At 49.0% G+C, this 26,936-nt stretch overlaps 1 protein-coding gene and 1 long non-coding RNA gene across 6 annotated transcripts in view; one reads left to right on the top strand and one right to left on the bottom strand.

Moving 5' to 3' along the window:
• Window positions 1–6,253, top strand: part of IQGAP3 (IQ motif containing GTPase activating protein 3) — a 60,917-nt gene extending 54,664 nt beyond the window's left edge. The window contains exons 32-38 of one of the 2 annotated variants that reach the window (XM_021089671.1): window positions 161–287; window positions 1,630–1,717; window positions 2,487–2,699; window positions 3,126–3,292; window positions 3,803–3,904; window positions 4,346–4,454; window positions 5,098–6,252. In XM_021089671.1, the coding sequence (XP_020945330.1) occupies window positions 161–287; window positions 1,630–1,717; window positions 2,487–2,699; window positions 3,126–3,292; window positions 3,803–3,904; window positions 4,346–4,454; window positions 5,098–5,211 (920 nt within the window). In that variant the 3' untranslated portion in view covers window positions 5,212–6,252. Of the gene's footprint in view, window positions 1–160; window positions 288–1,629; window positions 1,718–2,486; window positions 2,700–3,125; window positions 3,293–3,802; window positions 3,905–4,345; window positions 4,455–5,097 lie in introns of both variants that reach the window. The other variant, XM_013996957.2, reaches the window with a different exon arrangement.
• On the bottom strand, window positions 624–25,472 carry LOC106510129. Of its 4 annotated transcripts, XR_001308329.2 has the most exons (5): window positions 24,670–25,472; window positions 21,879–21,980; window positions 19,370–19,457; window positions 3,728–3,807; window positions 624–1,056 (listed from the first exon to the last, which is right to left on the bottom strand). It is a non-coding gene; the product is annotated as an uncharacterized LOC106510129 (long non-coding RNA). The 4 variants fall into 4 exon arrangements; XR_002343415.1 differs by lacking the exon at window positions 21,879–21,980 and having other exon boundaries at window positions 24,097–25,472; XR_001308331.2 differs by lacking the exons at window positions 624–1,056; window positions 3,728–3,807 and adding an exon at window positions 15,840–17,192.

Genomic DNA, 26,936 nt, shown 5'->3' on the forward strand with positions numbered 1-26,936 from the left:
CAGGGGCGAGTGCTGTGGGTAACAGCCCTTCTGCTGGTCCTCCGGGTGCTGCTATGGGGCAGTGCGGGGCAGCTTCCTGGAAGAGGGGCGTGTGGAGCAGCATATTTAGCATCTGTGTATGTGTGTGTTGCTAGTCTCTCTCCTTTCTCATTTGCCTCAGGAGAGAACGTAGCTGCGGATGGGAACGTGGATCTGAGCAAGCTAGAAATGTCCCTGACACTCACCAACAAGTTTGAAGGGCTAGAGACAGACGCTGATGACACCAATGCCCAGAGCCTGCTTTTGAGGTGGGCAAGCAGCCTCAGCCTCCTGAGCCCCCGGGGCCAGTAGGATAGCGACTCTGGAGTGGACATTCCACCTTCTTCCTGGGCTCTCTTATCCTTCAGAAAGTTCTCCTTGGGGGTTCCTGTTGTGGTGCGGCAGAAACAAATCCAACTAGCATCCATGAGGATGCCGGTTCAATCCCTGGCCTTGCTCAGTGGGTTAAGGATCCGGTGTTGTCGTGAGCTGTGGTGTAGGTCACAGATGTGGCTTGGATCCTGAGTTGCTGTGGCTGTGGTGTAGGCCAGCAGCTGCAGCTCCTGCTCAACCCCTAGCCTGGGAACCTCCATACGCTGCAAGTGCAGCCCTAAAGAACAAAAAAAAAAAAAAAAAAAAAAAACCAGAGGAAAGTTCTCCTTGAAGCCTAACTGACTCCTTGCTTCAGTCTCAGCTGTCTTCCTCTGGCAGCCTGTTGTGGCTGAAGGCACAGGGATAGTTAGGACACTGGCAACACAAATGCTTGCATGTTGTGGTGCTGTTTCCCACATGCTTTCTCGTACGTCATTTAATCTCAGGAACAAACAGGGAGGTAGATGACTTTTTCCCTGCTGAGCAGCGGAGGCAAGAAAACTCGGGTTGAGTGACTTGCCTAAATTCCCACAGCCCGTCTGTGCTGGAGCTTGTGTTCTAATTCTCTGTCCTGTGAGCAGCGGTCAGGAGACGGGCTTGGAGCTTTACATCCCCAGTTCTGTGCACGTGAGGGAGGAGCCGCCGCAGGGCTGGGCTGGTCATCATCTGGGCAGAAGAAGAGCCAGCTCACCACCTTGATCCCCTGCCAACAAGGCAGCCTCCAGCCCCTGGCTCCCACTCAGCCATTCGTCCTGTAAACCAGTGAGCTGGGTGCTCAGCTCAGTCCTGCCACTGAAGGCCTTACAGTGGGGCGGGGCTGGGGGGTGAACACACATCAGAGAGCCACCAAGACAGAGGTGGGTGTCAAGTGCAGGAGAGCTCAGAGGGCCACCTGGGTCAGGAAGGGGCTCACAGACCAGGAAGTGTGTCCTTCAGCTGAAGGACTCAAAGGGAGACCGTTTGTGGGAAGCGCTGCAGGCAGAGGACACAGTGGTACAAGAGCACAGTGTGTTCAGAACCGTGGTCGTTCTGCACCGCAGGCCTGTCACCCCACCTTCAAGTCTTCCTCCTGGTTATGTTCTCACAACACCTCCCTCTGTCGCTCTCTCCTCACCTCCTCAGCGTCCCTGGCAGCCGTGATGGGGGAGTGGGGTCTACTTACTCCGCCCCCTTTCCAGCCTCGGGTCCAGACCCTCCCCGGTCCCTTACCTCTCCCCCATTGCGCCCCTCCTCCTACAGCACCAAGCAGATGCTGGCTGACATCATGCAGTTCCACTCTGGGGACACCCTCAAGGAGATCCTGTCCCTCTCAGCTTCCAGAGAGCAAGTGAGTAGCCAGGCTGGCCCGCAGGTGCTGTCTCATTCCCCCCCACCCCGCACCAGCGCGGCCAATTCCTTCCCCAGGACCCCACCCACAGCCTGCCACAAGCTGTGCCACGCCTGTGCTCATCAGTAATGCAGGCTCTGCAGGGCCCAGGCCCATGCCCTTGACCCCCAGAGGCCCTCAGGCTGCAGAGTCCCTGGAGTCCACTTCCCTCCCTACTCCCGACTGAAGCAAGAGTGAGCCCTGCTGGGACTCCAGCCCCTGATGCAGTGCTAGGGTCTGTCCGGGGTGCGGAGAGGCAGTCTGGGCAGGCTCCCTTGAAGAGCACCAAAGGGCTGGCACCCAACAGAGGGAGTGGGCCGCCTAGAGGCCTGGAGGCAGAAGGTGGTAAGTGTGGGGGGGGCAAGGCAAGCTGGGCCAGCTGGAAGGCAGACTCAGCCAGGGGCTTCACAGAGAAAAGGTGGGGACAGCCGGTAGAGGCCTGTCCCAAAACAGGACAGAAGATGGAAACGCCTCCAGATCCCCTGGAGCCATGACAAAGCTCCGTAATTGAGAAGTCGCACCCAGTGTCTATCTGGGATCCTTTATGCTGTACTTCTGTTGGGTTTCCCTTGGCCACTTCCTCTGTGCTGACTCACAGGCCCTTCTGTCTCTGAGGCTATATATTTTGATGTCCTTCACAAGCCACCCCACCCCAGCCCGCCCCATCCCTTCCCCTGAACCCCCGGCTGGATAGGACCTGCTGGACCCCTCCAGTATCTCTGCCCCCCAGGAAGCAGCTCACAAGCGGCTGATGTGCCGACGCCAGGCCTGTGAGGCCCAGACCCCAGAGCCTCTGCGGCGACACCGCTCCATGACAGCTCACTCCCTCCTGCCGCTGGCAGAGAAACAACGGCGTGTCCTGCGGAACCTGCGTCGACTCGAGGGCCTGGGGTTGGTCAGAGCCAGCGATGGCTACCAGGGGCTGGTGGATGAACTGGCCAAGGTAACCGCCTGGGCATGGGGGGGGGGTGTATGCATGTGCATGTGTGCGTGCATGCATAGTGTTGGCACCTCAAGGGCCTCTGCCTGGCAGGTGCCCACCCAAAGTTATTGCCAGCCAGGAGAAGGCCAAGTGACCTCCAAAGGGTCCTTTTTGAAGGAAAGTTCTCAAAATTAGTCAGGGAAGGGAGTTTTCTTGCAACTTTCTTTTACTCAAAAACAAGGAAACTTGGAACACTTACTTCCCAGTGGGGGAGAAGCCCCAAAGACATCCTTTGAGGGTTTGGGATAGAGTTTCAAGATTGTCTTCCTCCTAGAAAAAACAGCCTTGAAATCTTTCTTTTCCTGGAGATCCTCACCATGAGTTGTTCTTGGGCTTGAGGCTGCCAGTAAGGGTCAACTCACCCGTCCCTTGTCCCCCCAACCCCAGGACATCCGCAACCAGCGCAGGCACCGGCAGCGGCGGAAAGCAGAGCTGGTGAAGCTCCAGGCCACGTTCCAGGGCCTGAGCGCTAAGACCACCTTTTACGAGGAGCAGGGCGACTACTACAGCCAGTACATCCGAGCCTGCCTGGACCACTTGGCCCCCAGCTCCAAGTAGGTGTTTCCTTCCTAGCTTTGAAGGTTATCTATGACCTCTCCTCATGGCCACGTCAACCTTTGCCCCACCCTTCACCAGCTTTGAAAGGGACATCTCACCCCAGCACTGCCTGGTCCCTTCCGGACCCTGGTCTTTGAGTCTCACTCGCCATCTTGGGCTCAAGTGCAGCCCCTCCTTTGAGAAGGGAGAAGTCTTTCTCGGGATCTAATTTCCTTCCTACCAGCCACAGAGAGAACTAGTGTCTTTGGTGTTGAAGAGGTTGTTAGACGAATTCTCTAGGGCTTTTTCTTTTTTTGCTTTTTCGGGCCACACCTGCAGCATAGGGAAGTTCCCAGCCTAGGGGTGGAATCAGTGCTGCAGATGCTGGCCTACACATCTCACAGCAACGCTGGATCCTTAACCCACTGAGCAAGGCCAGGGATCAAACTCACATCCTCATGGATAATAGTCAGATTGGTTTCCACTGTGCTGCAACGGGAACTCCCATGGGGCCTTTTCTTCATCAGGAGTTCTGGAAAAGGAAAGAAGCAGCCATCACTCCATTACACAGCTGCCCAGCTCCTGGAGAAGGGTGTCCTGGTGGAAATTGAAGATCTTCCCACCTCTCAGTATGTGTCTTTGGCGGGCAGAACGTCAGCCCCTTCCCAGGCCCCAACCTGGGGGTCGGACTCGGCTGAGCACCGAGCAGGAGGGAAGGAGAAGCATGGACCCTGCCTTGAAGGAGCTGTTAGGATGATGGGGCAGACAGGCCTCTGCAGAGAGTTAAGGGCAGTGGGTGTGGTCTGGCGCAGTTCTGGACACCCCAGGGCAGAAGATGCTGGGAAAGTGTCCTGGAGGAGAGAACAGTGGACTAGGGCCAAGCAGATAAAAGTGCTGAGATGTGGTGGGCAGAAGTAAAATTGGGAGGAGAAAGAGAGTCCCTGAGAGTGATAGAGGGGACTCTGGCTCTGGCTCTGGGTGACACGCACCACTGCCTGGCATGAGCAGCAGTGGGGCTGTGGCCCTGGAGCGAGGCGGTGGCTCCCCGTTTTGAATTCTCTTCTTGATAGCTTCAGAAACGTGATCTTCGACATCACCCCTGGAGACGAGGCGGGAAAGTTCGAAGTCAATGCCAAATTCCTGGGTGTGGACATGGAGCGGTTTCAGCTTCAGTATCAGGTAAGGGGACCCTCCCGTGAGCCCTCAAGACGCCCAATGGGCTTTAGGTGCCAGCCGAAAGATGGCAGGCTGGCCTTGCTTCCTGGGCCTCGGAGCACCTCAGCTCTGTTCCCTCCCAATCCGGGGAATTCTCATCTGCTCCCGAAGAGAAGGGTGATTGTCTGGCAGCCCAAGCCTCTCTGACCTCGTGCCTGGACACGGACCCCCTGTCTAGCACCAGGAGAGTGGAGTGGGCTGGCGAGGTCAGAGCAGAATTAATACTTGAAGCCCTATCACGTGTCAGGGACTTTACACGTTACCTCACTGAATCCTCTCCGAGGCGCTCAAGCATTATCCCTCTTTTACAGGCTCCGAGGGCTAAAAGGTTAAGAAGCTGGCCTAAGTCATAGGCCAGTGTTCAGGGAAGCAGTCATTTTAAATCCAAATCTTGTTAGCTTTGCTGTTTTGCCTTTTAAATGATGTCAAGCCCTGGCTCTGCTTGAACTGACATTTGGTCAAGTTTCTGTACCTGTCTCTTGGCCTCGGTTTCCTCATCTGTGAAGGGGGTTTCAATGCGCAATGACTATGTCAGGCTCCAAGATGTTAGTGTTTTGTGGACCACCGAGGCCACCGTGAGGACCCCTGCCCCTTCCCTCCCTCCTAGGACCTCCTGCAGCTCCAGTACGAGGGTGTGGCTGTCATGAAACTCTTCAATAAGGCCAAGGTCAATGTCAACCTTCTCATCTTCCTCCTCAACAAGAAATTCTTGCGGAAGTGACCGAGGCAGTGGGTGCTATGCAAGCCCTTCTTACCTCGCTGGATGCTTTTCTCAACACTAGTGCACTGCTCCACGCCCCTGCTGACACCCAGAGCTCGGGACTAGGCAGAGCTCAAGGGGGTCTCACCCTTTCCCTGACTGGGAGGAGTTTGTCTGCCAGCACCGGGCCACAGGCAGAGCCTCTAACTGGGCTAAAGTGAGCCTTGCCTTGGAGTCTGGCTGTATGGCTTTTGAGTCTGAGAACTGCACCAGCCAGGTGGTAGGGAACGAACCTCGGGCCTGCCCTTTGGCCTACGAAGGCTACTGCTCTTGTGTCTGCTGCTGCCTTCTCAATATTTATAAGCACTGCCCCAGTGAGTGGCCTGATACCCCCCCTGCCTCCCTTCTCTCTGCAGACCCCAAAGCCAGGGCCCGGATCCCTGCCCCCACCCCACTGCATCAGCAGTGTGTGTTTCTGCCCTGCTGAATCCCAGGCTGCTCTGCGGCTGGGAAGCCTCACACCCTGCAGCCCCGCACCCTCACCCCTGGCAGACAGCCCTCACTGATGCCCACGTGGCACTGTGACACTGTCGCCCTCCGTGGCGGCCGAGTCAAGATGACCCTCCGTTAACCTCAGATCTCACTCCCTTGTTTACGGTCTGTTTTACATGTGGGTCACTGGGGTATTTATTCCTTCCTACCCCTGCCCTCTGTGCATCCTTAATCAGGGCTTGAATTCTTTCTTTTCGAGCTCTGAGAAAAAGTCCCCATTTCCCTATTCAGACGAAAATCCGTGCCAATCTTTTATATGTTGTCTATAAAGTCACCTTGGGTCACTCCTGTTTAAGATGTCACTGTTTCAGTTTCACATGGTACGAAGAGCCGCCTTTCCCTTTCTCTCTCACCCTCAGGGTCCTTGCACCAGAGCACTGACTCTTCCAGGCAATTTCCGTAGGTCTGCAACCCTGTCTCTGCCACTGTCTCTCTGGTCCCCACATCTACCCAACTTCCATCCCTGTGGCCCTTCTGATTTCATTTTAATAAAAGCAGCCGTCACCCCCGCCTCTGTTGTTAACCCCTTATTTCATTTCCTGCAGAGCAGGCCCCTCAGCTCTGGAACGTATCTTCCCTGGTGATGGGGGGAGTCCTTCCTGCAGCCTCCCCCAGCCTCCTGCCTGCCCCCACTGTGGGCCTACTCTGCCTGCCTGAGCTCATAAATGCTTAATGAGATGTGGCGTTTATTCCTCTCTTCCCTCCCCCAGGGGACAGAGAGGAGGAAGGAATGCTTAGGTTTCGATTCTGTTTTTATCAGCCACGCTGAAGACTAAAGCCAAGAGGAGGAGAAACCAGTCGGAATTCGACTCCACCCGTTTTGTGCTCATTTCCAGCAGGTACTTTTCCTGAGCCTTGGGTGACAGCACCAAGTGTGCTCGAGCTGCAGCGCCTTAGCATTGTAGCTTCTACACTCTGATCGAATCCCCTGTCCATGAGGAAAGCCCCCCTCCTCTCTCCCAGCTTTCAGGAAGCAGGAGGGGATGTCTGGAGGAGGGGACCGTCTAGACAGACACCTGTCCTGACATTTGAACTCCCAAGCAGCTCCTCCTGGGCAGGCGCACCCAAGTTTGCCCGGTGCAGCCTGTCTCCCTGCACTCCGTTCCATTCTGTCACTCAGGATCTGTCTTGCTGTCACATTCAATCTCAGTCACATCCTCTCTCCCCCCACTTAACGTGTCACAGCAAAGACTTCAAGTACTGCCTCGCTCTGGGTGACAGTGACATACCAGTGGATCCCAGTGTCTACACATGATCAGTCATCATTAAAAGTTTCACACTCCCCAAATGGCTCCAACACTATCCCACTGCGATGCTCCCCCACGACCACATGATCTCAGCCTCAGACACTACGGGTAGAAAAGTCACAATAGTTACCATTATTGCTGGGATATTTACATACATTTACTCCTCACAACTCTACAAAAGTCAGAGGTTGCTATTTTTGTTCAACAGATGATGAAAGCGGGGTTCAGCGGGTTAGGTAACTACCCAAGGCTACACAGCTGGTAAGGAGGCAGAAAGTCTTTAAATTCAGGTCCATCTGCTCAGCGTTTATATTTCCCTGCATTTTTCTCTTCTCTGAAACATTTCAGCTTCCTTCAACCCACCCTCTCATGCCACTGTTCCCTGATGAGTTTCAGTTTATCAAGTCTTTAATTTTTTTTTCTTTTATGCTTTTTAGGGCCACATCCGCAGAATATGGAAGTTCCCAGGCTAGGAGTCAAATTGGAGCTACAGGTGCCAGCCTATGCCACAGCCATAGAAACACCAGATCCGAGCCATGTCTCTGACCTCCAGCACAGCTCACAGCAAGGCAGGATCCCTGACCCAGTGAGCGAGGCCAGGGATTGAACCCGCATCCTCATGGTCGGATTTGTTTCTGCTGCACCACAATGGGAATTCCTATCAAGTCTTTTCTTAACCATTGATACCCAACCTGAGATACAGGCACTTAGGTCTGATGGTGGGAATATATACCAGTGAAACCTCTTTGGAGGACGATTTGACATCAACAATGTAAATGCAGCATGCCAGGACAATTCAATGGGGAAAGAATAGCCTTTTCAGCAAATAGTGCTGGGACAACTGGGTAACCACATGAAAAAGAATAAAGTTGGACCCCTACCTCATACCACAGACAAAAATCAAAACAGATTATAAACATAGACATCACAGCTAACACTGTAAAACTCTTACAGGCACGGATATAACTTCATGATTTTGGCTTAGGCAATGGTTTCTTAGGACACTGAAAGCACCAGAGACAAAGAAACAGTAGATTAATTGAATGTCATCAAAATTCAAAACTTGTGCCTCAAAACACACTTTCAAGAAAATAAAAAGGCAACTCAAAATGGAAGAAGATAGGTGTTCCTGTCATGGCTCAGTGGTAACGAACCCAACTAGGATCCCTGAGGACACCGGTCTGATCCCTGGCCTTGCTCAGTGGGTTAAGGATCTGGCATTGCCGTGAACTATGGTGTAGGTTGCAGATGTGGCCCATTTCCCATGTTGCTGTGGCTGTGGCATAGGCTAGCAACTGCAGTTCCGATTCGCCCCCTAGCCTAGGAACTTCCGTATACCACAGGTGCAGCCCTAAAAATACAAAAAAAAGAAAGGAATAAGAAGATATTTTCAAATCCTGTATCTGACAAAGGACTCATATCTACAATGTATAAAGAACTCTTCAACTCAAAAACAAAAAGCCCAGGAGTTCCTGCTGTGGCACAGCGGGTTAAGAATCTGGTGTCTCTGAGGCAGTGTGGGTTGATCCCCAGCCCAGCGCAGTGGGTTAAGGATCTGGCATTGCTGCAGCTATGGTGCAGGTCACAGCTGCAGCTTGGATTGGATCCCTGGCCAGGGAACTTCCCATATGCTGCAGGTGAAGCCAGAAAAGGGGGAAAAAAAAGAAAGCCCAATTAAAGGCCAAAGAATTGGAATAGCCATTTCTCCAGAGAAGATAATACAACTGGCTAATCAGCACATGAAAAAATGCTCGAAATCACCAGGCATTAGTGATATGCAAATCAAAATCATATTAAGATACCACTTCACCCTTACTAGGATGGCTAAAGTAAAACAATAATGTGTTGGTGATGATGTATCTTTCTGTGCTGTTATTACAATGAACTTAGACTAGTTTTATAAACAGGGAAGCCAACACAGGCTATGGTGTGAGGAGTGGCGTGTCCCTTGTTCTAGAGCAGTGCCGCTCAGACTAGGCACCACAAGCTCTTCCTGGCCCAATACTGGATACACGCAGAACTTGAGAGCAAGCATTTAGAAATTCACAGCTTAGGAGTTTCCACAGTGACTCAGTGGTAACGAACCCAACTAGTATCCATGAGGATTTGGGTTCAGTCCCTGGCCTTGCTCATAGGGTTAAGGATCCTGCATTGCTGTGGCTGTGGCATAGGCCAGCAGCTGCAGCTCTGATTCCATCCTTAGCCTGGGGATGTCCATATACCACAGGTACATCTGTAAAAAGAAAAAAAAAAAAAAACAAAACCTCAACAGCCAGCAGTTTTAACCCCTGAATTTAATAATAAAAGACTGAGTTTATATTTTATAGGTCTCACTTCATTTTTCTAGTAGTAAAAAATAGTAACTAGTTTTTATTGTATTCCACAAAAATACCAGCCCATAACAGATTGGAAATTTTCAGATGTCGCCCTTCACTACAGACAGTCTGAGAAGAACCGTCCCACAGGGCATGCTTTTAGTCATATGACAAGAATACATTAGCACCATTGAATTAAACCAGAGAGACTGAATAGAGTAGCTGAGATCATACTATGTATGAAATTTTAGATTCTGCTTTACTCATTTAGCCATGAAAAACCTTTCTCAGTGTCTTTAAATTTTCCTCAAAAACATTATCAATGTCTATAATAGAGCCCATATTGTTCATGTATTTCTTACAATATTGGACAGTTGTTTTCAATGTTCTGAATTTTATATAAATATGCAATGGATATTTTAGGGTATAAGCTCTTTAGGTACATTTCTAATTATCTCCTTACAACAAAAATGCTAAAACAAATTACTAGGTCAAAGAGACTGAACTTTTAAAAAATTAGTCTTTTCCAGATTATAACACATATTCATTGTAGAAAATTTAGAAAATATTTAAAAAGCCAAAATGATAAACATTTGTAACACTTTGATGTATTTTCTTCCAATCATATTTGGTGCGTGTGAAAGAATATTTTTAATTTTATTGAAATATAGTTGATTTACCTTGTGTTAATTTCTGCTATAGAGCAAAGTGGCTCAGATAAATATATATTTTTCCCTCATGTTTTATCACAGGATATTGAATATAATTCCCTGTGCTATATACAGTGGAACCTTGGTTTTTTCTGGTTTTTTTTTGTTTGGTTGGTTTTTTCTGCTTTTTAGGGCCACACTTGTGGCATATGGAAGTTCCTAGGCTAGGGGTAGAATAGGAGCTACAGCTGCCTGCCTACAGCACAGTTGCAGCAACATCAGTTCTGAGCCGCGTGTGCGATCTACATCACAGCTCATGGCAACGCCGGATCCTTAACCCACTGAGCAAGGGCAGGGATCGAACCTGCAACCTCATGGTTCCTAGTCGGATTTGTTTCTGCTGCACCATGACAGAAACTCCACCTTGTTTATCCATCCTATATATAATAGTTTGTATCTGCTAATCCCAAACTCCTAATTCTTCCCTCCCCAATCATATTTGTAATTGAATCACACTATGCATCTTATTCTGTAAACTGCTTTTTCCATTTAACACTGTAAACATTTCCCCATATTAAATGGGCTATGCCATATTTACTTCATCCATCCACTACAAAATAACCATCTAGAGGCTTGGGGTGTTTTTTGGCCGTGCCCACAACCCACAGAAATTCCCAGGTCAGGGATCAAATCCTTGCCACAGCAACGACAACACCAGATCCTTAACCCTCTGAGCCACCAGGAAACTCCTAGCAGGTTAAGTTTTGATGTATAGAAGAATGCTATGTGTTGCAAATCCTGTGTGTGGTGTGGGGGTGGTTCTGTTGCCATTGTTCTCTCTGGGGCTTCTCCTTCAGGGAACTGACCCTCCCTCCCTACAGATGACTGGCGAGGTTAATAGTTAGCAGAACCTGCCTCCCACTGAATAAGACCTTGGGCTCAAGGCTCTAGAACAGACACAGACTCTCCTCCCCTCTGCCGTGGGAATTTGAATTCCAAGGGCGGCACCCAGGAAGAGAAGCCAGTGGAGCTGAGTCACCAACTGGCAGCACCCCGGAGAGACAGCTACCAGTTTCTGGCACTGGGATCCCCAGAGGAGTCAGCGTGTCACCTTTCCCAGGTCAACTCATCTCTCGCCTTATAACCCTGAGTGCTACTCAGCATCTCCCAACAAATCCCTGCTTACTGAAACTCCTCAGCACCATGTTTTATTGTTTACAAAGGTTCCTTCCTGACTTATCTTTGCACGTAAATCATTGTGCCTGAGTTTATTTCCTTGGACTGTACTCCTAGAAGGGAAGTTGCTGTGTCAAAGGGTGGGAATTTTATAAAGGCACTTTTTACATGTGGCCTAATGTCCTCCAGAAAATCCATATCAATTAACAAAGAAAGGTGCAGAAGGTGAGAGAAAACTGTATACCCTACTGGGGCCAGGGATCCTGGGTCCAGAATGAAGCCCAGGAGTTCCCTCCATGGCTCAGCGGTTAAAGAACCTGACTAGGATCCATGAGGATGCGAGTTTGATCCCTGGCCTCGCTCAGTGGGTTAAGGATCTGGTGTTGCCGTGAGCTGTGGTGTAGGTCGAGGACAGGGCTTGGATCTGGCATTGCTGTGGCAGATATAGGCTGGTGGCTGCAGCTCCAATTTCACCCTTAACCTGGGAGCTTCCATATGTCTTGGGTGTGGCCCTAAAAAGCAAAAAAAAAAAGAATGAAACCCAGCCTGACTCTGGCAAATCAACCCAAACCTGTCCTCGTGGGGCTTGCGAAACCTCCCAGTTGCCTTTCTACCACAACCAGCGTAGCATAAGAGGGCCCCTTCCTCTGCAAGGAACACACAGGTTTTAAGATTACAGATTGCCAATTGCCATGTGGTACCCTGGACTGGATCCTAGTCAGGAAAAACGACATTAATGGGGAAAACTGGTGAAACTGAATAAAGTCTAGAGGTTAGTTAATATGTTAATACTGGTTTCTTAGTTTTGACGTATGTCCCACAGCAATGTCAGATGTTAACTTTAGGGACATACGGAACTCTCTGTACTACTTTTGCAACTTTTCTGTAAATTTAAAACTATTCCAAAATTAAAAGTTTATTTAAAACTGTACTGCACCAATTTATAATCCCACTCAGAGGGCATAGAAGTGTTAGTCTTACCACAACCTTGCCAACAGCAAGTATTTTTAAAAATTCAGTCCTTCAACAAATATTTACTAAGTGCCCTCTATGTGCCAGGCACTATCCTAGGTACCTGGGAGCCATCATTAAACAAAGCAGACATAGACTGTGCCCTCATGGTGTTGACACTGTAGCAAAGGAAGATACTTTAGTGTGTTACAGGTAATAAGGGCTTTGAACAACAAGGATTTACCTTAACAGAACAAGGAACCGCATGCAACATCTTGTAATAAACCATAATGGAAAAGGATTGAAAGATTATATGTGCATGTATATGTATACCCGAATCACTTTGCTATATGCCTGAAACTAACATACTGTATGTCAACTATACTTCGATTTTTATTTTTATTTATTTATTTTTGCTTTCTTAGGCCCGCACCCATGGCATGTGGAGGTTCCCAGGCTACGGGTCGAATCAGAGCTGTAGCTGCCAGCCTACACCACAGCCCACAGCAACGCCAGATCCTTAACCCACTGAGCGAGGCCTGGGATCGAACCCGTGTCCTCATGGATCCTAGTTGGGTTTGTTAACCACTGAGCCATGACAGCAACTCCAACTATACTTCAATTAAAAAAAAAAAAAGAAGAAGTAATGAACACTTTGGAAAAGGGGAACAGCAGATCAGGGAAAACATAGTCAAAGGAGAGGAATAAGGGGTGGGCTCCAATTTTAAATAGGTGATCAGGAAAGGCTTCACAGAGGAGAAACGTTGAAGGATGTGAAGGGGTAAGCTATGTGGCTGGCTGGAGAAAAGGTTTGAGAGGTAAGGTGGAAGGACAAATTGTGTATGGCCTAGTTGGGACCATACACAATTTGGCAGAGACCACCACTCACCCAAAACCCCAGTTACTCTGCTACATTTCCCAGCCCCTTCCAGTTAGACAGTTTGGACCAATGAAATGTGAGTAGAAATGTAGTGTGCCATTTCCAGGTTCAAGTGACAAAAGTCCCACACATGCTTCTCTAGTCTTTCTTTCCTTCATTGGTATCTGTGTCCCAGATGGTACAGCTGCAAGATGATAGAGACTCTATCAGCCTGGGTCCCTCCTGAGTGACTCTGTGGAGCAGAGCCTCCCTCTACTAACCTGTTGTGTGACATGTCATGAGCTGAGCCACCACCTGGTGGCACCCTGGAGAGACAGCCAGGCACTGGCTATGTTAAGCTACTGAGATTTGAGGGATGGTCATCACGGCAATATCACAGCCCATCTGACCTGATACAGAAGAACTTGGCTTTTACTCTACGTTAACTGAGTTCTTTTGAAAAATGCAAGCATCATTGTTTAGTTTTAATTTCTCTGATAATTACTTAATATAGCAGACTGTGTTTTCTAAGATGGACATAACAAAATCGGCCATTCCGCATGCTCTTGTCATGGCATTGGCATTCCTCCCACGGGGAGGTGGCATTTATGTTCCCTTCCCTTGAATCTGGGCAGGCCCATAACCACACTGTAAGTGAGGCAATGTGACTTTGGAAGCTAGGTCATAACAAATGGTATAGCTTCTGTCTGGCAGTGTTGGAAGAATTGCTCTTGGAAGCCTGCTGCCATGCTGTGAGCAAGCCGAGGTGACACGGAAGAGTCAGGTGTAGGTGTTCCAGTTGACCTTCCCAGCCAATTAAACATGTGAGGAAGGCTTTGTGAGGATTCCAGCTATGATCTGTTTGTAACCCTGTAAAACACTCTAAGACAGAGCTGCTGGGCTGAGTTAATCAAGCCCAGAACATCATCCTCATCCTCATCATTGTCATTGTCACGGTGCTTTTGTTGCTGTTTTGTTTTGTTTTGTTTTGGCCATGCCCACGGCATGTGTAAGTTCCAGGGCCAGGGACTGAACCTGTGCCTCAACAGTGGCCCAAGCCACTGCAATGACAATCCTGTTCTGGGTCAAGTCCAGATCCTTAACCCACTAGGCCACCAGGGAACGGCAGGTTGAAGTTTTTTTTACACCAAGATGCCACTCTTTGCCAAGCAGGCTTTTTCTCTTTCCAGATAAAAGTGTGAAAAAGGATAAGGTAATGGAGGGAACTCTCTGAGATGTGCCCTCAAAATGGACGCATGTTCTGGGTTTAGCTGTTCAATGCATACACGTAGATATTCAATAAATATTTGTTAAATGAATGAATGATGCTGTCCATGAGAGGTGGGGAGGTAAGGAGATGTTGGTCAAAGGGTACAGACTTCCAGTTATAAGAGGAATTCTGGGAATCTAATATATGGCATAATAACTGTAGACAAGAATAATGTATTCTAGGAGTTCCCGCCATGGCACAGCGGAAACGAACTGACTAGGAACCATGAGGTTGCAGGTTTGATCCCTGGGCTTGCTCAGCGGGTTAAGGATCCGGCATTGCCATGAGCTGTGGTGTAGGTCACAGACACAGCTGTAGCTCCTATTCTACCCCTAGCCTGGGAACCTCTATATGCTGCGGGAGCAGCCCAAAAAGAGAAAAAAAAAAAAAAAAGAATAATGTATTCTATACCTGAAAGTTGCTAAGAGAGTAAATCTTTTTTTTTAAGGCTTCACTTGCAGCACATGGAAGTTTCCAGGTTAGGGGTCAAGTTAGAGGTTCAGCTGCTGGCCTATACCACAGCTGCAATAATGCAGGATCCAAGCCATGTCTGTGACCTACACCACAGCTCATGCAACACCAGATTCTTTTTTTTTTTTTTTTTTTTTTTTTTTTGGTCTTTTTGCTATTTCTTTGGGCCGCTTCCGCGGCATATGGAGGTTCCCAGGCTAGGGGTCTAATCGGAGCTGTAGCCACCAGCCTACGCCAGAGCCACAGCAATGCAGGATCCGAGCCGCATCTGCAACCTACACCACAGCGCACGGCAACGCCGGATCGTTAACCCACTGAGCAAGGGCAGGGACCGAACCCGCAACCTCATGGTTCCTAGTCGGATTCGTTAACCACTGCACCACAACGGGAACTCCGCAACACCAGATTCTTAACCCAATGAGTGAGGCCAGAGATAGAAAAGGCATCCTCATGGTTACTAGTCAGGTTTACTTCCACTGAGCCACAACAGTAATTCCAGTAAATCTTAAATGTTCTCACCACACACACACACACACACACACACACACACACACACTCACATGATGATTGCATAAGGTTGATGGAGGTATTAACTAACCCTATTGTGGTAATCATTTTGCAATATACTCATATATCAAATCATCACATTGTACAACTTAATGTTACATGTCAATTATCTCCCAATAAAGCCGGAGAGTTCCCACTGTGGTGCAGTGGGTTAAGGATCTGGTGTTGCTGCAGCCGTGGCATAGGTCACAGCTGAGGCTCAGATTTGACTCCTGGCCCAGGAACTTCTATATGCCTGGGATGCAGCCAAAAAGGAAATAAATAACTAAAGCTAGAAAAATAACAATGCTGTCCACATTTCTGCATCTTGTTTAAAATATAATCAACCTAATTAAATGCTTTCATGAAATTCACATGCATTATACAACATTCCCCAGAAATACCAATCTATTAAATAATTTTTTAAAATTTTTTTATATTTTTGCTTTTTTTCAGGACCACACCTGCGGCATATGGAAGTTCCCAGGCTAGGGGTCAAATTGAAGCTGCAGCTAGAGGCCTACACCACAGCCACAGCCACGTAGGATGTAAACTACACCTTCGACCTATGTTGCAGCTTGAGGCAATGCTGGATCCTTCACCCACTGAGTAAGGCCAGGGATTGAACCCACATCCTCATGGATACTAGTCAGCTTCATTTCCATTGAGCCATGATGGGAACTCCCAAATAATTTTATTACAAAAGGCTTACAGCAAAAGTTTTACTTTCTTCTCCTCTTTAGTTTCCTTTTCATGAAACAAATAACATATATTGCATCTCAATGCAAAAGACTCAAGTGACACACGTGAAGGTAAGGTAAAACGTATCTGCACCCCATTTTCCCCAGAGGGAAAGTTTATTGATAGTTTGGTATGGATCCTTCCAGACCTTCTTTCTATATATTTGCATTCACTTATATGAACTTTTTGTGGCAAAATGTATTTTCCAAAAATGGCCATGACAACATTTCCCATCCCACGTGCTCTTCTAAAACCTTGCCAAACCCCACCAGGTGGAGGCTCCATCCTCTACTCCACAACCTGGCTAGGCCTCTGTGCTTTCCTCAGTAAAGGGTGACAGAAGTGGTGCTAGGCGACACCCAAGACTAGGCGACACCCAAGACTAGGTCATAAGAAGCAATACTGATTCCCGGATCTCTCTGTGTTAGGACACATACTTGTAGAGCCCTAAGCCACGTTGTAAGAAGTCTAGCCATCCTGAAGCCCCCATCCTGGAGAGACCACAAAGACAGACAAGAGGGAGAAAAATTCAGAGGTTTTCTGGACTCCACCTGCTTGAGGGCTCCCATCCTAGGTGCCAAATATGTGAGGAAGCCTAAACCCTTTCAGAGTGTGACAGCATGAGACCCTGAATGAAAATCAACTAACCATTAAGTAGCTGATTAATGCATGTATACCCAGAGATGCTTATTTGCATAAATGACCTGCTATTACATAGATTGCTCTGAGACTTGCTTTTTTTTTTTTTTTTTTTTGGCCATGCCTAAAGCATGCAGAAGTTCTATGGATCAGGGATCGGACTCATGCCACAGCAGTGACAATGCCAGATCTTTAAGCCACTGTACCACCAGGGAACTCTGAATCTTACTTTTTTTCACTGAGCAACTTCTCTCTGAGACTGTTGTGCATCAGTGGGCTCAGATCACTCCATGTTTTGCCAGGCTGTGCAGTACTCCATAGCATAGATATTCCATAACGGAGCAGAGAGGATTTTCAAACATCTTTTAGCTGTGGCCTGCCTCTTCAAAGGAAATGTGTTCTTGGAAGCCCACTGTTGAAGACAAGTGAAAGAAGGAGTTCCTGCTGTGGTGCAACAGGGTCTCCGCAGCACCAGGATGCAGGGCGAATCCCTGGCCCAGCACCGTCGGTTAAAAAGGATCTGCAGCTGCAGCGTCAGTTTCAACCACAGCTCTGATCTAATCCCTGGCCGGGGAACTCCGTATGCTGCAGGGTGACCAAAAAAGAAAAAAGTTAAAAAGTTAAAAAAAAAAAAAAATGGAGTTCCCGTCATGGCTCAGTGGTTAACAAACCCGACTAGTATCCATGAGGACACAGGATCGATCCCTGGCCTTGTTCAGTGGGTTAAGGAACTGGCATTGCCATGAGCTGTGGTGTAGGTCGCAGCTACAGCTACAATTGAACCCCTAGCCTGGGAACCTCCATGTAATTTGGGTGCGGCCCTAAAAAAAAAAAAAAGACCTAAAAAAAAAAAGTTAAAAAAAAAAATTAAAAAAGCCACTGGGTCCCATACAGTGCCTCTCACTAACCCTCCTGGAGGCAGAAACCCTTGGAGGAACTCCTAGCTTTTGATGACACTTTTAAAATCACTCAACTTATAGAGGGTCCAAGAATAGGTCACAGCAATGCTTTTCAGTATTTTTCTCTTTTTCTGGGGTGTATATACACATACTATATACACATAAACACACATGTACATATATATAGTCTTTTTAGGGCCACATCCACAGCATATGGAAGTTCCCAGGCTAGGGGTTGAATTGGAGCTGTAGCTGCCAGCCTACGCCACAGCCACAGCAACACAGGATCTGAGCCTCATCTGTGACCTACACCACAGCTCAAGGCAAAGCTGGATCCTTAACCCACTAAGTGAGGCCAGGGATCAAATCCACATCCTCATGGATACCAGTCAGGTTCATTCCCGCTGAGCCACGCGGGAACTCCCTGAGGTATAAGTGACAAGTAACACTATACTAGTTTCAAGTGTACAACGTAATGATGATTCTATATTTGTATGAAAGGTCAGGGTGAATCTGGCTTTATTTTTTTTTCTTTTTATGGCTGCACCTGCGGCATATGGAAGTTCCCAGGCCAGGAGTCAAATTGGAGCTGCAGCTGTGGCCTACACCACAACCACAGCAGTACCGAATCCTTAATCCACTGAGCAAGGCCAGGATCAAACCTGCATTCTCACAGAGACAACTTTGAGTCCTTAACCTACTGAGCCACAGTGGGAACTCCATGATTCAATATTTGTATAATTGTTTACACTGTGAAATTATCAGCAATAATCCATCACCACACATAGTTGCAATTTTTTTCTTATGATGAGAAGAAGGTCTCGGTCTTGAATGTATATTTGTTTGTTTGTTTGTTTTTTGCTTTCCAGGGCTACACCCACGGTATATGGAGGCTCCCGGGCTATAGGTCCAATCAGAGCCACAGCTGTTGGCCTATGGCAGTCATGAATGTATATTTGAATCGCCTCTGAATCTTGCTAAAATACAAGTTGTGATCAGTAGGTCTAGGGTGAGCTGAGATGCTCAGCAGTCCTAACCACCTCCGAGGTGACATCCTTGCTCACTTGAGTGTTCAGGGGTTAGCAGACCCCAGCTAGCTCCCGGATGATCCCTGCTTTCCTCTCTCACCTTCTAAAATGCTGGTGGTGGGAGAGTTCCCATCGTGGCTCAGTGGTTAACGAATCCGACTAGGAACCATGGGGTTTCGGGTTTGATCCCTGGCCTTGCTCAGTGGGTTAAGGATCCGGCGTTGCCGTGAGCAGAGATGTAGGTTGCAGACGTGTCTCAGATCCCGCGTTGCTTTTGCTGTGGCGTAGGCCTGCGGCTTCAGCTCCGATTCGATCCCTAGCCTGGGAACCTCCATATGCGGCAGAAGTGGCCCAAGAAATGGCAAAAAGACAAAAAAATAAAAAATAAAAAAATAAAATGCTGGTGGCGGTTCCAGTCTGGAGTTCTGAAAATCTATCTTTCCTTCCTCCTAAAGACTGGAAGCTGATATTTTCAATCTTTGGCTCCCCTTCTATTCGCCAGAATTCCTCATGGACTGGGGGCAATGCCACCACAACCATCTGTGCTAGTTCCCTCCGTGCCTCTGCAGAACCTTCCAGGGCCGGGGATAGGAAGTTACTGAACGAATGGGCTATAGAGTTCTCACCTTTCCACTTTAAAGATCTGTTTTAGGAGCGAAACGGGCAGAAAATAGGAGTTAGGGCTTGCGTTCCCTCTGTCGTCTGTTACCATTATTCCACCTGCTCCAGCAGAGGACTCTTATTTTGGCCCTTTCTCAACACTTTTGCCTCCAACATGACCTTCCCCTGCCCCCTGCCAGAAGAGAGCGAGAAACCGCTAAGATGTTCCACAAACCTCTGCCAGGTCTTGAGCATCCTGGTACTACACTGTCAGATTCACACCACTCTGGAATCTGGCCTTGGTTCCATGTGATCCTTTCCTTCTGCAGGGGATAGAAAGAGAGAGGCTTTAGCAAGGCACCATATGTCTGTTATTTATAGTATCTAATGTAATCTTTGCAGCACTTTCTGAGTATCACTCTTATGTTATCACTGAGGCAATTGAGGCTCAGAGAGGGTCAGTGACTCACCAAAGGTCACACAGCTAGAAATGACAGAGCTGGGGATTGGATCTCAGATCTGCCTGTGTCAGGCTTCTCCTTAGGCTTTTTCTAAACCTGAGCTTTTTTTTTTTTTTCCCACTTTTTAGGGGGCCAAACCCAAGGTATATGGAGGTTCCCAGACTAGGGATCGAATCAGAGCTATAGCTGCAAGCCTCCACCACAGCCACAGCAATGGAGGATCCAAGCCATGCCTTGTAGCCTACACCACAGCTCACAGGAACACCAGATCTCCAACACAACTGAGCAAGGCCAGGGATCGGACCCACATCCTCATGGATACTAGTCAGATTCATTTCCAATGTGCCACAACAGGAACTCCTAGACCTGAGCATCTTTGAGGTGTGCTGTGTGACCATGCTCGGTCTCAGTACCCTTTTCTTCCTCGCAAGCACTTTTTTTTTTTCTTTTTTTCTTTTTTCCTTTTCTAGGGCCGCTCCCGCAGCATATGGAGGTTCCCAGGCTAGGGGTCGAATCGGAGCTGCAGCTGCCAGCCTACACCACAGCCACAGCAACGCAGGATCTGAGCTGTGTCTGCGACCCACACCACAGCTCACAGCAATGCCAGATCCTTAACCCACTGAGCAAGGCCAGGGATCGAACCCGCAACCTCATGGTTCCCAGTCGGATTCGTTAACCACTGCGCCACGACGGGAACTCCGTGAGAGCACTTTTAACACTGAATTCATGAATGTAAAGTCCTAACTATGTGCTGGGGTCTCCTCTCCTGTGGTGTCCTGGACCCCTCCAATGTTCCCGTGACCGTGCTCCCAGGGTTCTCTTCTTTCTTTGGCAATAGTGAAACCATTTCCTCCTCGACCCTTGACTGGGCAGAGGCAGGCCTGGGTTAGAATCCCATACCACTTGTTGAATGAATACGCATATGTTCCTTAACATCTCTGAGCTTCAGTTTCATCATCTATAAAATGAAAATGAAGGAGTTCCCATCGTGGCTCAGCGATGACAAACCTGACTAGTATCCATGAGGACGTGGGGGTTTGATCCCTGGCCTTGCTCAGTGGGTTAAGGATCTGGCATTGCTGTGAGCTGTGGTGTAGGTCTCAGAGGTGGCTCAAATCCTGTGTTGCTGTGGCTGTGGTGTAGGCCGGCACCTGTAGCTCCGATTGGACCCCGAGCCTCGGAACCTCCATATGCCACAGGTGTAGCCCTAAAAAGACAACAAAAACAACAACAACAAAAATGAAGATGATGATTCTATGTCAGATGGGCCGTTGTACGATGATGAGAAAAGTACATCTCATGCCTTTCAGGGTGTCTGGCATAAAGCAGGAATGAAAACAAAATACATTTATATCTTTTTGGTTTTGGCTCCACCCACGGCACGTGGAAATTCCAGGGCCAGGGATTAAACCCACACCACAGCAGCGATCCGAGCCACTGCAGTGACAACATCAGATCCTTAACTGCTATGCCACAAGAGAATACCAAGCTCATACCCTTTTTACCCTCAATTTTTAAACTCTCTCATGGATCAGGACTAAGGCAGTGTCTCTTTGACCCCTGTGTCTTCCTAGCAACACAGCCTTTCAGGGCAAGTTGGGAGTGTGTGAGATGAAGCAACTTCCTAGCGTTTGCTGAGAGCAGGACGGGGCTGAAGCACACCCCGTTCCCTCTGGAATTTGGGGACAATGCCAAGACAGACCGCAAGAAGTTATTAACCAGTATGTGCAACACATGTGAGTGGAGAGCGATGGGAGAACCAGATTTTGCCAAGCAGCAGCAGGCAGGCTGGCACTCTGCAGGAGGCACTGGTACCTCCACCACGGTACCCACCACAGTACCCACCCCTTGTCACTTCCCTGTCATGGGTGCTCAACAAATGCTCTTTGAATGAAGGTGCTCTTTCTGGATAGGAACTGAGTCAATGGGGGAAGCAACAGAAGAGTGATGACAAGCGTTCCCATCGTGGCTCAGTGATTAACAAACCGGACTAGGATCCATGAGGATGCGGGTTCAATCCCTGGCCTCGCTCAGTGGGTTAAGGGTCCGGCGTTGCCGTGAGCTGTGGTGTAGGTTACAGATGCGGCTCAGATCTGGCGTCACTGTGGCTGTGGTGTGGGCCAGCAGCTGCAGCTCTGGTTGGACCCCTAGCCTGGGACACTCCATGTGCCGTGAGTGTGGCCCTAAAAAGACAAATGACAAAAAAAAAAAAAAAAGAAGAAGAAGAGTGGTGACAACCCTGTACTGATACAGCGGGAAGGCCTGAACTGCTTCCTGACAGACCTGTGAGAGGTGTGGCTGGGTGGGTGACAGGGCTCCAAGGAGAAAGAAGAGTCTTTCCTATTGATGCTTACTTCTGTCAACCTCCAGCCAACCTAGAAATAACTGTAAAATCAAAGAATAAAAATGATGAAAATCATGGATTTGGAGAATAGACTTGTGGCTGCCTGGGGGGAGAGGGAGGGAGTGCGAGGGATCAGGAGCTTGGGGTTAACGGATGCAAACTATTGCTCTTGGAATGAATTTACAATGAGATCCTGCTGTGTAGCACTGAGAGCCATGTCTAGAAACTTACATCGCAACACAACAATGGGAGGAAAAAGTATGTATACATGTATGTGTCACTTGGTCCCCACGCTGTACAGCGGAAAAAATTTAAAAAAATAATAATAATAAAAAAATGATGGGAGTTCCCATTGTGGCTCAGTGGTTAACAAATCCAACTAGGAACCATGAGGTTGTGGATTTGATCCTTGGCCTTGCTCAGTGGGTTAAAGATCCGGCGTTGCCGTGAGCTGTGGTGTAGGTTGCAGATGTGGCTTGGATCCCGCGTTGCTGTGACTCTGGCGGCTACAGCTCTGATTAGACCCCTAGCCTGGGAAACTCCATATGCTGCGGGAGCAGCCCTAGAAATGGCAAAAAAAAAAAAAAAAAAAAGATGAAATTCAGTAGAGAACTTCAGCTTTGAGAACACCGAGGAGACTTGGAGGATGAGTAAGGGACTCCGCTGCCAGGCTGCCTCTCCTCTGTGGAGTCTCTGACTGGAAGACCAGCGCAGGTTCCAAACAGCCTCCCCATCTATTCCAGCTCCTACCAAGCTTCTACCCTCTGGTTTTTGCACAAGCTCTTTGTACAAGCTCTTACCTTTTAGTGGATGGGGCAAGGCCTTGACCCCTGCTATTACCCAATGAAAGCTGCTTAACCCGGTCTTTTGTCCCCTAGCTCCCACCCCTACCCCTGCCAGCCCTCAAGAGATAGTCTGAGGAGTATCACACAGGTGAGCACACACACAATCCTGGAGAAGGATCAGATACTTAGACTCATTAACACACTAAGTGAGTGATGACTACACCTCTCTTCTGTAACTGTCACGAGGAGGATGGGAGGGAGGGCCCAGAGCTTTGTCCACCCTGCTCCTTTACCCTCTCCCTGCCTCCCCTGCCCCCTATAAACCGTGCCAGGGCCCCCTCCTATGCCCGCCAGGTACATAGCCTCTGGTTGCTTAGCGACGGCCTGCCTCTTCCCTCTACCTCAGCAACCTCCCCTTATAGCTCTCGAGTAGCAGCCGCAGCAGGAAGAGCCAGGCTGGACCCGACAGGAGCTGCTGCCGCTGCTGCTGCCGCCGCTGCTGACAGGGAATGTGTGGGAACAAGCCCCCAAATAGGCCCAAGTGTGAAACCCAAGGTTCTTTTTTAACACTCAGGTTCCACACTGACTTTTGGAAAGTTCTGCCATGCTCCCCTGTCTCCAGCTGCTGCTTCCTCCTCCCCGCTGGGCATGTCAGCCACTGCCCTGTGGGGGTCTCTCTGCCTGGGTCGCTGCCTCCACCCAGTGTGGTCTCCTCCTCTCTTGGAGCCCAAGACCCCTTGTCTTTTGTCATCATATAACTCCACATCCACGTGGCCATCCAAGGCTCTCTTTCAGCCCCTCCTGAGCAGCTACAGCTCCTATTCGACCCCTAGACTGGAAACTTCTATATGCTGTGGGTGGGGCCCTATAAAGCAAAAATAAAACATAAAAATAAAAAGTTGGTCACTGTGAGGATCCCACATGCCCTAGCAACCATGACCACACCCCTTGTTCCCACCTTTCTAGGAAAGGCCTGTGGTGGGAGGGGTTTGGCCCCCAGGGAAATTCAGCTTTCTACCCTCAGCTTGTCCTGGGCTTCAGTTTCAATGGAAACTGACACTGGTCTTCTGGCCAACTAGAAGAGGATTAGGGCCAGGAAAAAAAAAGTAAGTCTTTCACACTGCCTTCTCTCCATCCCATCAGCTATACATACTGTCAGAGTCCCCAAGAGAAGCTCCCAAAGAGGCTTGGTGCCTGCAGTGGACAGGAAGCTGCCCCACCCAGAACGGTGCTTCCCAGCGTCCCTGTTGATAGAGTGCCCTCCCAGAGCACAGCGTCCATCTCCCTGTTTTGTTCACCTGACCTGACCTCTTTACTCCCTGCCACCCCAGCCCTCTCGGTGGTCGCTGATGCTTGGGTCTGACAGTATTACCTGCAGATTAAGAACCAGGACTAGGGAGCAGTCAGTAAGGAGGAGGCTGAGAGGAAGCACTTCCCAAGTAAAGGAAGATGGGGGTGGAGCCCAGCTCCCAGGCAAGGCAGGGTTGGAGGGATGCTGAAATGAGGGCATGAGGGAGGTTTAGGGAGGGAGGCCTGGATTCCGTCTTCTAGCAGAGGAAGCCAGCAAACAGCAGATGGAACTTTCAGGCAGGAGGCAGGACCGAGTGACCTCACCCAAACCCTGTGGTCTGCTGCTATTGCAACCTGGCCAGTCTCCCAGCTCTCCTGGGTCCCCAAGTAGGAGAGCTTTTTATAGTTCACTCCCCAACTTGGGTTTGAATAATTAAACAAGATGGACAGAAATAGCAGCCGGACAGCTAAGGCAGGTTATTTTGGGGTTTTCTGGAACACAGAGTGCCCCTGGGAGGGCCTCCCACCCCTGTAGGGGGCGGAGTCAGCAAGAAGGCTGTCCGGAGACTTCTGTGGGGGATACCCACCACACCTACCCCCTGCCCCAGGGTTCCCTGGATTGACGGGGTTGCTCTCAGCTGAAGGAGGGTCTCACCGATTCTTCCTGGTCTTCAAGGAAGGAGAGGGCTCTCGCTGCCCTCTGCTCATAGCTCCTCCCCTGGCAGGAAGTCCCTTCTGTTGTCTGTCAGCCCTTCTACTTCAGAGATGGTGACAGATATTGAAAATCAAATTGATAAGCAGCTACGAGACAGGCTGAACCAGGATGAGGTGGCTACAGCTTCTCTGGCCAAGGAGCTGAAATCAGGTGATAGGAGGTTTTGGGTACCTCTCACCCCGCACTATAACTATTAGGAAGCCATGGAGGGAATGAAGGTGGTGGTGGGAGATGGGAGGAAGAGTGGGGGAGAGAATTGTTGGGGATAGACTAAGCTCCAGGGAAGAAAAGGCTAAAGATGGACTAGTGTCTGGGCTGAGACTCCCATGGAGCAAGAAGCTCCCCTCTTCTGGCTCCCCAGTGTCGGTCCTCTGTTCTTGACAGGTGCCCAGCCTGGGTTTGCTGGGACAGGGTTTTAGCAGCTGAGCAGGAATGGGGAGAGGCGGGGAGGCCCCCCTCAGGTCTCCGTTGCAGACCAATCATTTGTGGCTTGTTTGCATAATACTTTTGGTTCAACCGCAGAGATTAGGGCCTCACCCCAACACTACCTTGAGGCTCTACCACAGAGCTTAAAACCCGAGCACTGGAGGGAGTGCTTGTAATGTATTCTGCCTTTGGGTAACTACTTCAGGGGGTGGGGTTGGAGGTCAGATTTCAGGAAATACTGAAACCATTCATTCATTCATGTTTATTCATTCAACAACCATTTTATTTTTTTAAATTTATTTTTGTCTTTTTAGGGCTGCGGGATATGGAAGTTTCCAGGCTAGGGGTCAAATACGACCTGTAGCTGCCGACTTACACTGCAGCTCACAGCAACGCCAGATCCTAAACCCACTGAGCAAGGCCAGGGATCGAACTCGAATCCTCATGGATACTAGTGGGGTTCGTTACTGCTAAGCCACCACAAGAACTCCCAACTAACATTTTAAAAGCACCAACTATAAGCCATGCATTGTGTTGGTGCTGGGAATAAATCAGTATGGCAGGGCTCTTGCTCTCAAGAAGCTCAAAGTTTAGCGGGGGAGATGGCCATTTTAAAACCTACTCTCCACCATTATTCAGCGCTTATTATGCCTTAGAAATAGGAAATTGTCCCATTTAATCCTCATAACAAGTCTGTGGTCGAAGGAGCATTGGCCTCATTTGACAGTTATTAGAACTAAGATGAAGAGACTTGTCCAAAGTCACTCAGTTTGCAAACTATATAAACGGAATTGGAATCTGTGTTTTCATGATTCCAAGTTCTGTGCTCTTAGCCACTGCCCTTGTGGTCACTAACGCATGGAAGAAAGATGCAAGCTCATTAAACACTGTGGGTGTTCAAGAGAGTGAGCTAGTCTTTAGCTCTGGCATGTGCTACACATGGCTGGGTGGGGCAATCAGGGAAAGCCTCCTAAAAGAGGTGGCTTTGTACTGCACTCCATTCATTCTATAAATACTTAAATTGAGAATCTACTACTATGTCCTTTGTTCTTGGTGCTGAGAACCCCGAAGTGAAGGAAGTCCTTCCAATGTGGACATGCTGGGCAGGGATAGAGGAAAGGCTGAAATTATAACTAGGAGAGTAATATATGCCAAGTCTCCTTTACCCTCAGAGTTGTTCTGTTCCTCCTGCGGATCTCTCCCAGGGGTAAATACACAAACTTCTGGAGAATCTAGAGAAAAGGCCTGGTCATCCTACTCTGGGAAGTCCTTCCTAACGTCTATCCTGCATTCGCTTCTGTTTCAATACATTTCCCCACCTCCCACCTCATTCCTTTTTTCAAGGCCAAATCTCACAGCTGTAACTAACTGTGTGTAACTGTGGCCGAGAGCGTCTGGCCCTTTAAGGCCACCTTCTTCCCCCCACGTGCCGTCTGGTTGGGCTGGCGACGCTGACGCACGCGTGACGTCAATGGCAGCTGGCGGAGTCTGGGCACGAGGAGCGAAGTTGGGATGGGGGTGGGGGGGCGAGAGCGAGAGGGCGGTTCATTTGCATTTAAAGGGGCCACTCCAGGGTTAGTGATCAAGGCTTTAAAGAAACGTGTATTTGGCAAACTTTCCTTCTTGCGCTATGGGGCAAGAAAAAGGCGTGGTACGGTTGAAGTCGGTGGTGTCTTAAGTTTGCGATGACAATTATGTCCTTCCGCGGAAAGGGGGAAATAGTCCGTCGTAGCCTGGGCTGGAACCACGTGACCTGGAGGGGGCGGTGGGGGGTGGAGAAG

Source organism: Sus scrofa, chromosome 4 (genome assembly GCF_000003025.6).
Source record: "Sus scrofa isolate TJ Tabasco breed Duroc chromosome 4, Sscrofa11.1, whole genome shotgun sequence".
In the NCBI taxonomy this organism is placed as follows: Eukaryota; Metazoa; Chordata; class Mammalia; order Artiodactyla; family Suidae; genus Sus; species Sus scrofa.